The sequence below is a fragment of the Salvelinus sp. IW2-2015 genome, unplaced genomic scaffold, assembly GCF_002910315.2.
Source record: "Salvelinus sp. IW2-2015 unplaced genomic scaffold, ASM291031v2 Un_scaffold16356, whole genome shotgun sequence".
Classification (NCBI taxonomy): Eukaryota; Metazoa; Chordata; class Actinopteri; order Salmoniformes; family Salmonidae; genus Salvelinus; species Salvelinus sp. IW2-2015.
In genome coordinates this window covers 79,190-97,753 of record NW_019957548.1, presented here as the reverse complement: position 1 = coordinate 97,753, position 18,564 = coordinate 79,190, and the positions used below count along the sequence as shown (strand labels likewise).

Here is an 18,564-nt window from a genome sequence, read left to right as displayed (position 1 = left end):
CATGAGGTCATGCGCTAAACAGTGACTAATGAAGTAAAGATTAAGACTAAAAGTGGTAGTAGTCTACAATAAGGAAAAATTCCAGGTAAACAAAAAGTGTCCAGATAAACATATTTTATCAATACTAGATGATGCTTAACCAGACACACTTGCCTAAATTGATGGGTCATGTGAAATAAATGCTATAAACCCTAGCCACATCCAGTATAAATCATTTCAAATTCCTTATATTAAACCAGACGGCACAATTGTTTTCTCTTTTTTATTTTTTATTGACGGATAGCCAGGGGCACACTCCAACACTCAGACATAACTTACAAATTAAGCAATTGTGTTTAGTGAGTCTGCCGGATCAGATGCTCAAGAGATCAGATGTTCTCTTGATAAGTGTGTGAATTGGACAATTTTCCTGTCAAAATGTAAAAAGTACTTTTGGATGTCAGAGAAAATGTATGGAGTAAAAAGTATATTATATTCTAATTATGAAACCTTGATTTTTGTGAAATGTATTTTGTATTAAATAATTGGGTGATTTTGGTTGGTTCTATTGAAACATGAATTCTATTGAAACATGAAGCGCAGTATTTCTCACATGTTGGTATTTAGAGTTTCTCTCTATAATTATATTGTTTATATTTTTTGAGGTATTGTTTGTGCATTGTCAGTCAGGGGTGCCAGTAATTTTGGAGCCCACTGTATCACATAGTATTCCATATATAAGTTAAGCTGAGTGAGGTGCACATGTACAGTACATAAACAGATGCATGCGCCATATATTTCTGTGGATGCACCATATATTTATGTGGTCGTCACATGATATTGTTGTGATATTGTCACGTTACGACCACACATATCAATATTCATTTTATATATCAATATTTTGCTAAGTCGCTAAGTGGATGGGTCTCTACAGAAGGTGTAAACGGTACAGCTAAATGGTTACTTCCATAGTAGCAATATAAGAAATAGATAGTGTCAAAATAAAATAATATACAGTATGTACAAGAACAATATCAATAACGATATCAATGAGGTGAGGTAGCTATATGCATACAATCAAGGGGTAAAGTGGCTGAGCAGCAGGATAAAAAATAAGTAGCAGCAACATATGGCGTGTGTGTTAGGAGAGAGTCATTTGAATAGAGGAACTGCAGATAGTGCTGATGACTGGTCCTTCCGAACCACGCGTGAACAAGGGAATCTATATTCGGAGAGCCTGTTTCCTTGACTTTGGTGCAGGGCATGTGATGTCCATAGCCTCTTCGTCGCAAAACTCCCTGATCTTCTCAAAAAGTTACGTTTGTCTAGCTGTGTCCAGTCTTGTGGGGCTTGTACAGGCAGACCATCCATGGGAGGAAGGATGTCAGCGTTGCGCTGTTGCTGAAACCTGGTCGCGACAGTCCGAATACTCCTTGGTGACAACATCACCAGGCTCCAAAGCATCGAAGGTGTAAAACAGGGAATAACAACAAAAAATCTGAGGACATTACAACCCTGCACAACATCAATTCACCTCCCAAGTTTAGATCAGAAGAATAACCTCATGCAATGCAATGAAAGTGCTGAAGTTCACCTGAAGTGCTGGTACTGCTTGATCTGTGGCAGTGGCCTGAAGTACGGAGTCAGGTGTTGTTGCCAGCCATAGCTTTCCACCAGCACTGTACCATCCTCCAGTCCAACCAGCTGTGGGATGTTGACTCCTGTCAGTGCTGTCCTTCACAACACCAACAATCTCAGACAAATTGTTCACTCTGGTCTTTCTGAAGCGCTACTTGATGAGGCCGAAGCACCAGTTGGGGGCAAACTTCGTGTGGCCTGTGATCATGAAGTGAAGGTCCACACTGTGCTGGAGCTTGTGCATGGTCCACCAGACACAATACCAGAGCACAAACTTGTTCTTGTTATGACCACTGCAATTATCACAATTCAGGTCCACACGTGTTTCCCCAACTCCGTAGTTGAAGACATGGTGCATGTAGTTGATGACTGCGCTGCTGTTCAGTAAACAGTGCATTCGGAAAGTAATCAGACCCCTTGACTTTTCCCACATTTTGTTACGTTGAATCTAAAATGGATTAAAACATATATATTCTCAATCTACACACAATACCCTATAATGACAAAGCGAAAACAGGTGTAGATCTTTTTCCAAATGTATTAAAAAAAGAAAAAAAAAGAAATACCTTATTTACATAAGTACTCAGACCTTTTGCTATGAGACTCTAAATTGAGCTCAGGTGCATTCTGCTTCCATTGATCATCATTGATGGTGGACTTGATTGTAGTCCACCTGTGGTAAATTCAATTGGTTGGACATGATTTGGGAAGACACACACCTGTCTATATAAGGTCCCAGTGTCTGACAGTGTATGTCAGAGCAAAAACCATGCCATGAGGTCGAAGGAACTGTCCATAGAGCGCTGAGACAGGACTGTGTCGAGGCACAGATCTGGGGAAGGGTACCAAAAGAATTCTGCAGCATTGAAGGTCCCCAAGTACACAGTGGCCTACATCATTCTTAAATGGAAGAAGTTTGGAACCACCTAGACTCTTCCTAGAGCTGGCTGCCCGGCCAAACTGAGCAATCGGGGGAGAAGGTCCTTGGTCAGGGAGGTGACCAAGAACCTGATGGTCAGACGGAAGACACTCCTCAGTAAAAGGCACATGACAGCCCACTTGGAGTTTGGCAAAAAGGCACCTAATGTACTCAGACCATGAGGAACAAGATTCTCTGGTCTGATGAAACTAAGATTGAACTCTTTGGCCTGAATGCCAAGCGTCATGTCTGGAGGAAACCTGACACTATCCCTACGGTGAAGTATGGTGGTGGCAGCATCATGCTGTAGTGATGTTTTTCAGTGGCAGGGATTGGGTGACTAGTCAGGATTGAGGGAAAGATGAACAGAGCAAAGTACAAAGAGATCCTTGATGACAACCTGCTCCAGAATGCTCAGGACCTCAGACTGGGGCGAAGGTTCACCTTCCAACAGGACAGCGACCCTAAGCACACAGCCAAGTCAACACAGGAGTGGCTTCGGGACAAGTCTCAATGTCCTTGAGTGTCCCAGCCCGAGCCTCGACTTGAACCTGATCGAACATCTCTGGAGAGACCTGAAAAAAAGCTGTGCAGCGACTCTTCTCATCCAACCTGACAGAGCTTGAGAGGATCTGCAGAGAAGAATGGGAGAAACTCCCAAAATACAGGTGTGCCAGGCTTGTACTGTCATACCCAAGAAGACCCGAGGCTGTAATCACTGCCAAAAGTGCTTCAACAAAGTACTGAGTAAAGGGTCTGCATATTTATGTAAATGTGATATTTCATTTTTAATTTTTTTTAAAATAAATTTGCAAAAATGTCAGTATGGGGTATTGTGTGTAGATTGCTGAGGGGGAAAAAACGATTTAATTAATTTTAAAATAAGGCTGTAATGTAACAAAATGTGGAAAAAGTCAAGGGGTTTGAATACTTTCCAAATGCACTGTAAATTAATGGGAGAATATTTTGGGATTAACAGTAACTTCACTGATGAATATATATATTTCATGGGGTATTGATAAACATTGACCAACCTGGTCTTACAGCATTTCGTATTATTCTGTCTGTTAATCAGAGACACCCCATTTAGTATGGTATGTTACGAATTACAATTTGTAATATCTATTATGAATTTGCACAAAGTACACTATTTCCAAAACGTATGTTACAAATGTTATCATCTAGGTGACTAACTTTAGCTAGGCTAGGAGTTAGGGTTAGATTTAGGGGAAGGGTTAAGTTTAGGGGAAGGGTTAGCTAAAATGTTTAAGGTTAGGGGAAGGGTTAGCTAACATGCTAAGTAGTTGCAAAGTAGCTAAAAAGCTGTAAGTAGTTGAAACGTTGCTAAAGTTGTCCATGATGACATTCAAACTTGTAACCTTGGGTTGCTAGATGTTCACATTATACGCCCACCCATCCTACTTTAGTTTATGCCTTAAATAACCATCTGTCTTATGTAACCAAATGTAACATATCATACTAATTTAAGTGTCCCAGATTTACTTTTATTATGTTATGTCTAGTCGATGAGACCAAGCTGCATTGACAAACATTGACACAATGAAACAAATAGTGTGCACGAATTGTTGGGAGTCAGTGCGCAACAGCGGAGAGAGATGTTCCTATAGCGCATCTTCGCTACACACCCCTCCCTTTATTCTAGTCTCGACATTTAGAATTATGCTCAAGACACATTCCTCACACATAAGCAGTAACCTCATAAACATTGTCAGGATGTAGCAGTGGTCATTTCCCTTTCAACTGATATCACTACGGTTCAGTATTTCTAACCTCCCATTAAACACACACACTACCCAAACTAATGGACAGCAAGGCAGAATTGCTCATTCCAAATGAGCACTGGGTTTGTGATACATGTTGACCAACATGGCATGTCCATGTGGTGAATGTACATTGGCGGAGCCATTAAAGGAACATCATAGCAGTTGCCCCGAGGCAGATGAACACTTTGACCAGGCCCTAAACACTGCCCACTAACCTTTTGGCAATGCGGGGGCACAAACTTCCTCGCATGGGCCTTTGGTGAAGCAGGTAAGGGCGCATTCTCTTCTGAGTGACAGTGAGGGTTTTGCATAGGGTCTTTGTTGCCCCGAACATAGAATAACCTTATTAAACTTATTGTCACTACAGGGGGTGCTGTTTCAACTTCGACATTTTGCGTCTCCAAATTAAACTGCCTCGTACTCAATTCTTGCTCGTACAATATGATATTATTATTACAATTGGATAGAAAGCAATCTCTAGTTTCTAAAACCGTTTGAATTATGTCTGTGGGTGAACCAGAACTCTTTCTACAGCGAAATATGACAGGACATGCGAAGGTCTGAAAACTAGGCTCGATCTCGGATCAGTTTAAAGCTCTGTGTGTGCCCTATGGATCGAAATGAACTGCACCCGCCTTCCCTGGATGTCAGTAACCAATGAGAAGTGGAATGGTGTTTCTACGTATTCTAGAGCTTATAAAGGCAAGGAACGAGGTGCGCTCTCTTTTCGACTTCCGCCATTACGCAACGCAAGACCTCAGGATAGCATTTTGAAACGCTCAGTATCGGCCTTAGATATGTCCGTCTGTATTAATTCGGTATAGGTGTTAGAAACATCATAACGAAGTTATTTGAAACCGATTTAATCAGTTTATGCGAGTATATTGCTATTTTGGAATTTCGTAGTATTGCGTTTGAGGATTTGGACATGTGTGTGCCACGTAGCTACTGTTAGCTGCTAGTTCCGAATTGAAGTGGACGTTTTACAACAAAGCAACGATTCTTTTGACAAAAGGAAACCTTGCCCAAGATTCTGTTGGAAGCTCGTCCAAAAGTAAGAGATATTTTTCGGCCATTATTGCGCACTAGTCTGCTGTAACGCACACTGTATGTCTAGTAACGTTAATTAAAAAAATCTAAATCAGCGGTTGCATTAATAACCAATGCATCTTTCATTAGCTGTCCAACCTGTATTTTTAGTCAATCTAATCGATAAATAATCGTAAACTTAGGTGCCCTTCCAAGATGGCGCCGGCCAGAATGCATGCCATGTTTTGACTGATTACATAGCATAACCACGATTTGTGATGCAAATATGCACATTTCGAACAAACTCTATATGCATTGTGTAATATGATGTTACAGACTGTCATCTGAAGAATTCTGAGAAGGTTAGTGAAAAAATTAATATATTTGGTTTGTGATAACGTTATCGCGCTTTTTGCCTTGAACAATGCTGGGGTGATGTTAGCTCATGTGGTATGCTAATATAACGATATATTGTGTTTCGCTGTAAAACACTTAGAAAATCTGAAATATTGTCTGGATTCACAAGATGTTGGGCTTTCATTTGCTGTACGCTGTGTATTTTTCAGAAATGTTTTAACCTTTAGGGATCACGGGTGCGTAGCGGCACTCCTCCACATTCCATTGAAAAGGCAGAGCGGCAATTCAAAAAATACATTTTTTTTTTATATTTAACTTTCACACATTAACAAGTCCAATACAGCATACGAAAGCAGACATGTGAATCTAGCCAACATGTCCGATTTTTAAATGTTTTACAGGAAGACAAAATATGTAAATCTATTAGCTAACCACCTTAGCAAAAGACACCACTTTCTAAAACCAATCAGTTTTTACGTCCATCACCAGCATCACTAATTCGACCAAATGAAGATATATATAGCCACTAACCAAGAAACAACTTCATAGATGACAGTCTGATAACATATTTATTGTATAGCATATGTTTTTTTTGAAAAAAGTGCATATTTATGTATAAAATCATAAATTACATTTCAGCTACAATCAAAAATTGCACCGAAAGCAGCCATAACATTACAGACACCAACATCAAATACCTAATTACTCCTCATAAACATTTCTGAGAAATACATACTGTGCAGCAATTGAAAAACAGGATTCTTGTGATTCCAGACAATATTCCGATTTATAAATGTTTTACATCGAAAACTAAATGTAGCGCTAAATTAGCATAACCACGCCAGACAGACACACTTGGGCGCGCGCGACCAGTTGACATGCACGACAGATATATGAAATAACATAATAATATTTGGTCTTACTTTGGCTGATCTTTCATCGAAATGTTGATCAAGTTGTCCTTAGTCCAGAAAAGTCGTTCAATCCATTCAGAATGGCAACTTTCATCTTCATTTAGCAGGGTACTAGTCGAGTGGCACGATCTCTCCAACGTAAACAAAGTAAACATTACGGAACACGGCAAACTCCCGAAAAAATTCAATAATCTGATTAAACTATATTAAAAACATACATTACGATGACATGGTCTCATTTATCAAATCAAATCCGAGCTGGAGATAGTTCACATCCGAAACGGCAGCAAAACAAAACATGATATCTCTCCCAAGTCGCGCGCTTCTGACTTCCTGAAATTGACGGTCACGTCAAAGAAATAGGTCTTATTTCACGTCAGAACAAGGATACAAGCTTTCTCCTCTGACGCTCTTCTTAGCCCCAGAGGAAGCGTACGTGGTGTGTCGGGTCATAGGTGGCAGACCATGTATCGCAGAGCGTTGAAGCGAGCAATAAACATCTTGCATTTACTTCCTGGTCGGGGAAAGTGCTGCCAAAGGACTTGTGTCCACTCAGAGAAAAAATTAAAACGGTTTAGAAACTAGAGACTCTTTTCTATCCAATAGTATTAACAATATGCTATATGTAAGAGCCAAAAATGATTAAGAGGCCGGTTGAAAATTTGCACATATTTTCCAGTTTTTCCAATACGCCCCTATAGCCCAAACAGGTTAAGATGAGTAATTGGTAATACACGTTGCTCTCTGTAGTTATTCTAGTCGCTTTGGGTGAGTTTTGTGATAGTGGCTGCAATGTAAACTGTATTTATACATCAAAAATGCACATTTTTCTAAAAAAACCATATGCTATACCATACAAAATATTTGTCAGACTGTCATTTCTTATGAATTGTTTCTTGGTTAGTGGGGGGCTTATATAATCTTTATTTAGTCAAAATTGTGATAGCTACTGATGGAAGTAAAACTGGTGGAGTAAAAAAACTGTGTCTTTTGCTAACGTGGTTAGCTAAATAGATTTACATATTGTGTCTTCCCTGTAAAACATTTTAAAAATCAGAAATGATGGCTGGATTCACAAGATGTTGGGCTTTCATTTGCTGTATGCGTTGTATTTTCAGAAATGTTTTAGGATGAGTATTTTGTAATTGACGTCGGTCTCTTAGATTATTCCGGTGCTTCCAACGCTAATTCAGAGTGCAGCTGCAATGTAGAACTGTGGATTATACCTGAAATATGCCACATTTTTCTACAAAAAGCATATGCTATACCATAAATATGTTGATCAGGACTGTCATCTTGATGAAGTTGGTTCTTGGTTAGTGCCTATATATATCTTATTTATTAGTCGAAATTGTGATAGCTGCTCCATGCAGGAAAAAAATGGTGGAGAAAAAAAAGGTTGTCTTTTGCTATCGTGGTTTAGCTAATAGATTTTACATATTGTGTCTTCCCTGTAAAACATTAAAAAAATCGGAAATGATGGGCGGTATCACAAGATCTGTTATCTTTCATTTGTTGTCTTGGACTTGTGATTTCATGAACATTGATTATATGATATCCCTGTGGCTTTAGGCTAGGCTAGTCAGTTTTTTGATGGGGGGATCCCGGATCCGGGTTGTGACTCGTTAGAGGTTAACCGGTTCCCATGGTTAAAATAACGGTTCTGTTCCGAACAGATTCAGATCACTTTAGTTTCAGGTTCGGGATCTGTTCCTCAATTTTCATTATTTTTCCGGTTTTCGGTTCTGTTCCTGAACCGCTTTTCCAACCCTTGATACACCACACATAAAATCACATAGACCACAGTTGCACACACACATACAGTCAACATAAATTCACCACACGTTGCACACACACACACACACACACACACACACCACACACACACACACACAAGCAACACACAACACCACACACACACACACACACACACACACACACACGACACACACTACCACACACACCAGTCCTCTCTTTATACATACAGACACACAGAAACAGATAAGACACACACACATAGTCTCTCTCATACACACACACACACATGGTTGATCTGATTAGCTGTCACTTTATCAAATGAAGTGTGTCTTTCTTCCACATGCTCCCTACGCTACCCACTGGGCTAATAATTATTACGGAAAATTGCTCCCACCTAACCCCTTTCCCAGAGAAGCCTCTTCTTCCTGCACATTCTTAACATCTCAATTATCATTATCTTTGATTTGAGCTTGAGCTCCCAAGGAGTATTAATTAGAGAGACACTTGTTTTTTTTTCACCCTCTGGTAACGTGTCGGTTTTATCGTCTCATCCTGAGTAGTGACTTCAGTGAATAAGGAGAAGTACTGGCATAGAGTGAGGCAGCTTCCCAAATGGCACCCTATTCCCTATATCAGGGCTCTCCAACCCTGTTCCTGGAGAGCTACCCTCCTGTAGGTCTTCACTCCAACCCCAGTTGAAACTAACCTGATTCAGCTTATCAACCAGCTAATTATTAGAATCAGGTGGGCTAGATTAGGGTTGGAGTTAAAACCCACAGGACGGTTTTGGAGAGCCCTGCCATACATAGTGCACTACTTTTAACTAGACCCTTATGGGCCCTGGTCAAAATTAGTGCACTATATAGGGAATAGGGTACCATTTGGGATGCAAACGGAGAGACTGGGGGAATCAGGAAGTGTGACCTTCTGAAGCCGACTGGGCGAAAGAAGATGGTGGGCCTTATGGAGGCAGGTGATACACAGTGAACTCATTGACGGTCGCAAGGGAAAATCCATTTGGTTCTCGTTTTCCGCATTTTGTGGTGGCTATTTGATGGATTCGATAACCTACACATAGATAATGGGAATGTAAAGTAGGTGCCATCATCAAAGGGTCAAAAAGGAACCCAATGTACAGCATTGACAGATTAGCAGTAAAAACCCACACACTATCCTTGAACTAGGAGTATAGCTCTTCATTCTTCGCTAGTTTGAAAGGAACCCAGGAAGACTACGGTAGCAGTCGCTAAGGCGTCAGCTAATGTGGACCCAAATGGGGACCCAAATAAGCACATCAACACAATAGAACAACAACAGATACACAGTACAGACACAGAAACCACATTGTTCCACTCACCAGCACACTTGGTCCGGGTGATGAGCGGGGGTCCTGGAGGTCCTGTGCCCCCCTCGCCGGGCCGGGTCAGCAGAACCTTGATCTCGTACTCCACATCGGGGTCCAAATGCCAAAGCTTGTAGGTGGGGGCGTCCACGATGTGGGTTTCAGCCCAGTTGCCTGTGGTGGTGCGGTACTCCACCTCCTTCAGGATGATAGGTCCGTCCCCGATGATGGAGTTGGCGTTGGGCTTGATCCACAGGTAGGTAGCACCCACCGCCAGGAGCTCCGGAGGGGCTATAGGTGTGGGGGGAGCTGAGGGGGTAGAGAGAGAGAGAGAGAGAGGGAGAAGACCATGGACATTAGAATATAGGCCTAGGTCAGTGATTTCCAAACTGATGTGGTTACATGGTTAAGGTCACTGGATTGTGTGCGGGAAAAGTTTGGAAACCCTTGGGATAGGATGAATGAATTGGCAGCATTATTTGTTCAGTTATGAAGGAATGCCATGGAACATTTAAACTGGTTAATATCAAACACTTTTTCACAAAATTAAATTAAAACCAAGCAGACTTGAGTGGGACCCACCCTTCTGCCAGAGCTAAATCGTAACCCAACTAAACTGATTGCCTGCGGGAGCATCACATCCAATGAGGTTAAGTGCCTCACCCTTTCCTATATCCTTTTCTGCGTGCTACCCTGCTCTCCACTCAACCAGCGCAGCCCTGATGCCCTGTGACACTATCCACAGGAGACGGCACGGGCTTCCAGTGCATTGACCGGTTCCGTATCTCTCTTTCCCTCCTCTCGACAGGGGGGGAAAAGAAAGGAGAGAGAGCTAGACAGTGAAAGAGAGAGAGATAAACAGAGAGGGAAACAGAGAAGGAGAGAGAGAGAGGCAGACATACATACAGAAACAGAAAGACAGAGAGGGAAACAGAGAAGGAGAGAGAGAGGAGTAAAGCAGAGGAGTGGGTAATAATCCTCATCTAAGCATGGGAGACCGCCCATGAAGGTACCCAGCCATGCGTAGCAGTGGCAGACCCAGTCCCCTATTAGAGGGTGTTGCTCAGTGTGTGTTCCCATGTAATCAACTAAGCCAGATTACCAGGCCACATTTAGCTCCTCTGTGGTTGGAGAGAGTGTAAACTGGAGCCGGAGACTGAAGAAGCTGCAGCTGTCTTGAGGTGATACTCAGGGAGAGTTTACTCTATGACTAAAGATGAATTAGGTAATACTTGATTTGAAATGTACAGTGTCCATATAAGGACACCCTCAGAGTTGCCTAAGGCTGTCCTAATATACACACTGTAGAAGTGAAGGTTAAGAAAGTCCACATAGAGGTTAAGAACTTGGGTTAGGAGTTTTTCCCTGACTATGTGACCCTCTGGGCCCTCGTTATAATGATCAACGAACGTTTATACCCCCTCTTACGTAGGGTGACAGAGAGCGTTCAAGCGTCCTAACAATAATGCTATCATCATGCGGTTTAAATCTGCTGTTGTAATCAATCACGACCTGTTCGGGAAAAGTATTTTGTTAATGTTTGCCAGTGAGTTATGGAAGAATAATGGTCCACACTCTAAAGCAAAGTCTGATTTTAAGAGCAGCGTCTCTCAAACTTTTTCGGAGGCACATTACAATATGCATTGTGCTTGCATTCTTGAGAGTAAATGCTTCATCTATCATCGGACTCCTCTTCATCTCGGGGAAGTGGTGTCTCCGGAAGGTGCAAAATGATTATAAAGCATTGCTTTCCCCCCGTTCCATTAATAAACGTGCAATACTTCATATCATTTGGTACGAGCATAGACCCGTGTCAGCACAACCTATCAGCAGTCTTCTCAACGCCACTTCTCATTGGCTGGGGATATTTGAACACCGCCGCGGCATGGCCCACCAGAGAAGCACATATGTTCGAGACTGAGTGATTTCTGAGGAAAATGTGCCATCCAGGTAAGCCATCATTACGAATGGGAGAGTGAACAGGGAACGGGTGAGGCAACGTTTACAGGCATGGTCAGAGCAAATATGGCACACGGTGTCGTTATGCTTTGATTGTGCATGTGAACGTATCTGTTGAAATAAAAGTAGACGGATAGGTAACATGAGTAAAAGGCAAAAAATCCCACTTAGAAATATGTAAATTCTATTGATATAGTATCATGGTGTGATTTAGCCAAAGTCGAAATAACCCAGGCTTTAAGTGTCAGTGAACAAATAAAAAACATGACAAAAGCTAAAATCAAAAGCCTGGCTTTGCCCTTTTTCCCCCCTCGCTGTGTTTTAAATGCATTCATATTTAGAAGCTTGCCTCATGTATCTCCACAGGAAGAAAGCCGAGAGCACTCAATCACTCACCCCCCCACCCCGTCTCACTCTCTCATCCGCTCATGCAAAGACGAAAGAACCATCTACCACCCAGAGACACACAACCTGGGAGCAATGATCTCATAGAGGGGATTGGGTCTGTGAGAGCACACACAATCTTACTCACAAAAATCACATCCATAAACTTAATCACTTCATCACACACACAGAAACCAACACACACACATACAGTAAATTCTCTATCACACACACACAAACAATCTCTATCCAACACACACACCCTCTCTGTTCGACGCGCTTCCTCCTTCCATCTGATTACTAATCAGTGACGGCGGTCTCTGGGCCTTGTACTGCAAGGCGATGAGTGAATAATTGCCCCTATTCTCGACAGCTGCCGTCCCTCCGAGTCATACACACAGGAGGCCTGGGACTACCATTACCACCACCATCATCAGCACCAGCAGTGGACCCTAAAGCAGATGCTGGCTGCCAAAATGGAAATAAGTCCCAGACTTTATTGTGCGTTATCCTCTATGATTTTATTCATGTACAGTGCATTCAGAAAGAATTCAGACCCATTCCATTTTTCAAAATGTTGTTATGGTACAACCTTATTCTAAAATGGATGAAACAAATCAAACATATCACCAATCTGAACACAATACCCCATAATAATAAAGCAAAACCAGGTTTTTAGCCATTTTTGCACATTTATTAAAAATAAAAAACAGAAATACCCCAATTACGTAAGGTATTCAGACCCTTTGCTATGACACTCGAAATTGAGCTCGGGTGCATCCTGTTTCCATTGATCTTCCTTGAGATGTTTCTACGACTTGATTAGAGTCCACATGTGGTAAATTCAATTGATTGGACATGATTTGGAAAGGCACATACCTGTCTATATAAGGTCCCAAAATTGACAGTGCATGTCAGAGCAAAAACCAAGCCAAGAGGTTGAAGGAATTGTCCTTAGAGCTCCGAGACAGGTTCGTGTCGAGGCACAGATCTGGGGAAGGGTATCAAAATATTTCTGCAGCATTGAAGGTCCCCAAGAAAACAGTGGCCTCCATCATTCTTAAGTAGAAGTTTGGAACCACCAAGACTCTTCCTAGAGCTGGCCGCCTTGCCAAACTGAGGAATCGGGGGAGAAGGGCCTTGGTCAGGGAGGTGGCCAAGAACTTGATAGTCAGTCTGACAGAACTACAGAGCTACAGATGGGAGAATCTTCCAGAAGGATAACCATCTCTGCAGCACTCCACCAATGAGGCCTTTATGGTAGAGTGGCCAGACGGAAGCCACTGCTCAGTAAAAGGCACATGACAGCCCTCTTGGAGTTTGCCAAAAGGCAACTAAAGGACTCTCAGATAATGAGAAACAAGAGTCTCTGGTCTGATGGAACCAAGATTGAATTCTTTGGCCTGAATGCCAAGCGTCACATCTGGAGGAAACCTGGAATCATCCCTACAGTGAAGCATGTTGGTGGCAGCAGCATCATGCTGTGGGGATGTTTTTCAGCTGCAGGGACTGGGAGACTAGTCAGGATCGAGGGAAAGAAGAATGGAGCAAAGTACAGAGAGATCCTTGATGAAAACCACCTCCAGAGCACTCAGGGCTTCAGACTGGGGGCGAAGGTTCACCTTCGGACAATGGACAATGACCCTAAGGACAGAGTCAAGACAACGCAGGATTGGCTTCGGACGAACCCGATCACGCATCTCTTTAGAGACCTGAAAATAACTGTGCAGTAACACTCCCCATCCAACCTTACAGTGCTTGAGAGGATCTGCAGAGAAGAATGGGAGAAACTCTCCAAGTACAGGTGTGGCAAGCTTGTAGCGTCATACCCAAGAAGACTCGAGGCTGTAACCGCTGCCAAAGGTGCTTCAAGAAAGTGAAGGGTATGAATACTTATGTAAATGTTGTATTGACTTTTATTAAATGTATATTTGCAAAACATATGGGGTATTGTTTATAGATTGATGAGGGGAAAAAAATATTTAATATATTTTAGCATAAGGCTGTAACGCAACAAAATGTGGGAAAAGTCAAGGGGTCTGAATACTTTCTGAATGCACTGTGCATGCATGTCTTTTTCAAGTTTGTGTGATTGTTTTAAAATGGTTAATCAACTAAAAAGCATCCCAAAAGGCATCCTATTGGCACCCTAAATAGCCTATAGGGCTCTGGTCAAAAGTAGTGCACTTTGTAGAAAAAAGGTTGCCAATTAGGACGCAAATGCTGCCTCTTGGGGGAGGGAGCGACCACAATCTAGACAACAATTTAGATATCAGTGCTCTTGTATCTGGTCTTGTACCTGGCCTTGTGTTTTTATTCATTTTGTAGGTTTATTTGGGCATATCAGAGTTGTATGAGGTGAGTGAGGGTTTGATCAAAAAAGTAATTTGATCAAAAAGCTTAAATTAGAATATTGGGGCTCATTGTCTGAAGTCTGGAAGGTGTAATGGTATTCTGCATGCTCACTTTACCCCAAACATTACCCGTGCTACTGTGCCTCCAGGACCCAACTGTATCTCTGCATTTCCATGTGATATGTCCTGTAACAACAGGCACAAGAATGTGTAGGGCACAGAGACATGACCTGGATTTACAACAACTTCACCAATCTCACCAAAATAAAGAAAAGATGCAGATGACAAAAGATGCCATCTTGAACTCAAGCTTTTTATTCCTAAAAAGGAAAATCCTCAGGATATAGAGTAAGAGGAACACTTGAAAGCAGTGTTTCCCCTTTGAAATAACAAAACATGTGGAGAGTGGGAGGAAGACAGAGAGACGAAACGGCCGTGTGACTGTTGTAGTCTATCAAAGCAACAAGTCAGGTGTTGCATGCTATCAGGCCAAATGCCCTTATCGTAGGCACTCCGCTAAATGGGGTTCACTGCCATTTCCTGGTGTTGATAGTTTTGTAGTGTGAGCTAGCCACACCGTGGCTATCAGTGCGTGCTTTGGCGCATGCAGGGCGAGACCAGGGCCCTGTAATTTCCCCTAGTCTTTATCACCTGGCACTCCGTGGGGAGTTTTTAAATCAGGGGACAATCACACGGTAGCAGATCAGGCCCTGGTGTGGGCACAGGAGGGAAGATAGCTGGAAATGGGGAGGAAAAAGTATAACGGAAAATGGAAATTTGTTGCTGTGAGACATCCATTTCCTAAATCTGTTTTTACCTTGCACTTGCAAAAAAGAGAGAGAGAGAGAGAGAGAAGGAGGGAGTGATGGAGAAAAGTGAGGAGATGCGCGCTTAAACGTCATTAGCCCAAACTACCAGCCTCCTAGGTCCCAGCATCATTATCAGCACAAACCTATTTCTCAGCTCCCTGAATTCAGCAGAGGCACACCGATAGCCCCAAATGCTTTCATGTGCAGTGCACTGAAGGGAACGCCACGCCACGCCACCCAGGAGTGGGGCTTCGGAGCGTTCTGCTGATTAAATCAATTTATTTCATGATTTTTTTCAGGGACCGGCTCCCTCCACCTTTATTGAGAGCTGATAACATCTTGAGGATCTGAGCAGGAGTCATTTAAGGTTGTGTAACAACACGCCATTACGAATCGTAATATCTCTCTAGTATCTGCATGTTTTGCCCTGGTATCACAGTATACCTCGAGGCCCATCTTTTCCTAGCATTGCTTTGACTGTATTAAATATATTTTATTTATACATTTTATATCAGTAGTGCCACAATTTGACCTATGTGGAAGACACATGGAGTCTTATCTCCATTCTAGGGTGATTGGATATGTATTTGGGGGACCACATTGTATTGTGTATATAGCTCCCCTCGGCTAATGTATTCTCTTTCTTTGTTGCCTGTGCCTGTGATGTTACTTTCCAGTGCATGCCCACAAAGAATGCTTCAATCAAAAGGCAAGGCAACACAAAGGCCAGGATGGAAAATATATCTGAGTGAGGATATACAATGATATAGTCAGTGTGAGTGAGAGAGTGTGAGTGTGAGTGTGAGTGTGAGTGTGAGTGTGAGTGTGAGTGTGAGTGTGTGTGTGTGTGAGTGAGTGAGTATGCATTTACTTGCACGCAAAAGGAGTGAGGCCCAGGTAGAGAGCCAATGAAATACGTATTCCAGGGGGAGATGTCTCCCCCGCAGGAGCCATAGTAATGAAACCTCGATCCCCACTGCTCAAAGGAAACAGCGCTGTTGACACCTGGGCCTGCAATTCCAACTCCAAAAACACACACGCGTGCGCAGACACACACAGACACACTCCAAACCCATTTCTGTTCAATTTATGACACATCCACATAGTCACTCTCTGATCCCAGAAGAAAAAGAAGCGAGACGTACCCTCTGGGTTTTTGCGCTGTACAACGTGACGGTCGGGAGTAGGCTACAGTACTGGGCTATTTAGCTAAAGAATCCCTATGTCGTGCGGCCACGCAGGAAACCGGGGTTCAATTCCCTGGCGGGGAGGAAGGAGTAGGCTGTCCTTGTAAATAAGAATTTGTTCTTAAATGACTTGCCGAGTTAAATAAAGGTTACACTAAGAGCATAACATTTCTACACCCTAATTTTCTAATTGTAGTCTAACCAATACCCAAACGGAGATTCAGTGAAAATAAAAATCTAATTAATTTATCAAGACCATACTTGTCTCAGAGCAGTGCGAAACCGTGCTAAAATAGTTGTAGGTTATTGCTTCAAATCCTATTGCTTCTAACTTCAATATGATCTTTAAATGAGACCTACACCACTTTTAACAGCACATTACTCAACGCTAGTGAGACTCGAGTCGCCTACAGTAGGCCTACAGTATATCGAAAAATATGACGTGACTCTCCGCCAAAATTTGGAGGATATTTCTGTAATTCAGTGATATTTATCCCCACAGTAATTCATTATGGATCCATAACTAAATAAACATCAGCATTTTGAAAGAGTATTTTTATCATTATTTTATTAACGAAAGCATAAAGATGCCATTATTAGTTACATTGTTTTAGAATGAACTAAAAACAGAAAAGCGGGAACATTTCCCTCGTCAGCTACATTATTAATGTAGTGCCCCTTAAAATCAAATCAAATCAAATCAAATTTTATTAGTCACATACACATGGTTAGCAGATGTTAATGCGAGTGTAGCGAAATGCTTGTGCTTCTAGTTCCGACAATGCAGTAATAACCAACAAGTAATCTAACCTAACAATTCCACAACTACTACCTTATACACACACAAGTGTAAAGGGATAAAGAATATGTACATAAAGATATATGAATGAGTGGTGGTACAGAACGGCATAGGCAAGATGCAGTAGATGGTATAGAGTACGGTATATACATATGAGATGAGTACTGTAGGGTATGTAAACATAAAGTGGCATAGTTTAAAGTGGGCTAGTGGTACATGTATTACATAAAGATGGCAAGATGCAGTAGATGATATAGAGTACAGTATATACATATGAGATGGTAATGTAGGGTATGATAAACATTATATTAAGTGGCATTGTTTAAAGTGGCTAGTGGTACATTTTTACATAATTTCCATCAATTCCCATTTTTAAAGTGGCTGGAGTTGAGTCAGTATGTGCAGCGGCCGCTAAATGTTAGTGGTGGCTTGTTTAACAGTCTGAGGCCTTGAGATAGAAGCTGTTTTTTCAGTCTCTCGGTCCCTCTTTGATGCACCTGTACTGACCTCGCCTTCTGGATGATAGCGGCGGTGAACAGGCAGTGGCTTGGTGGTTGTTGTCCTTGATGATCTTTATGGCTTCCTGTGACATCGGGTGGTGTAGGTGTCCTGGAGGGCAGGTAGTTTGCCCCCGGTGGTGCGTTCTGCAGACCCTCACTACCCTCTGGAGAGCCTACGGTTGTGGGCGGAGCAGTTGCCATACCAGGCGGTGATACAGCCCGACAGGATGCTCTCGATTGTGCATCTGTAGAGGTTTGTGAGTGCTTTTGGTGACAAGCCGAATTTCTTCAGCCTCCTGAGGTGAAGGCGCTGCTGCGCCTTCTTCACGACGCTGTCTGTTGGGGTGACCAATTCAGTTCGTGATGTGTACACCGAGGAACTTAAAACTTTCCACCTTCTCCACTACTGACCCGTCGATGTGGATAGGGGGTGCTTCCCTCTGCTGTTTCCTGAAGTCCACAATCATCTCCTTTGTTTTGTTGACGTTGAGTGTGAGGTTATTTTCCTGACACCACCACTCCGAGGGCCCTCACCTCCTCCTGTAGCCGTCTCGGCGTTGTTGGTAATCAAGCCTACCACTGTAGTGTCATCCGCAAACTTGATGATGGAGTTGGAGGCGTGCATGGCCACGCAGTCGTGGGTGAACAGGGAGTACAGGAGAGGGCTCAGAACGCACCTTGTGGGCCCAGTGTTGAGGATCAGCGGGTGGAGATGTTGTTACCTACCTCACCACCTGGGGCGGCCCGTTCAGGAAGTCCAGGACCCAGTTGCACAGGGCGGGTCGAGACCCAGGGTCTCGAGCTTGATGACGAGTTTGAGGGTACTATGGTGTAAATGCTGAGCTGTAATCG

General features: G+C 42.6%; 1 protein-coding gene across 1 annotated transcript in view; it reads right to left on the bottom strand.

Moving 5' to 3' along the window:
- The window catches only part of LOC112080517 (protein tyrosine phosphatase receptor type T), a 265,993-nt gene that overhangs the window by 241,909 nt on the left and 5,520 nt on the right, over positions 1-18,564 (bottom strand). The window contains exon 3 of the mRNA XM_070442613.1: positions 9,736-10,029. Coding sequence (XP_070298714.1) covers positions 9,736-10,029 — 294 coding nt within the window. The remainder of the gene's footprint in view (positions 1-9,735; positions 10,030-18,564) is intronic.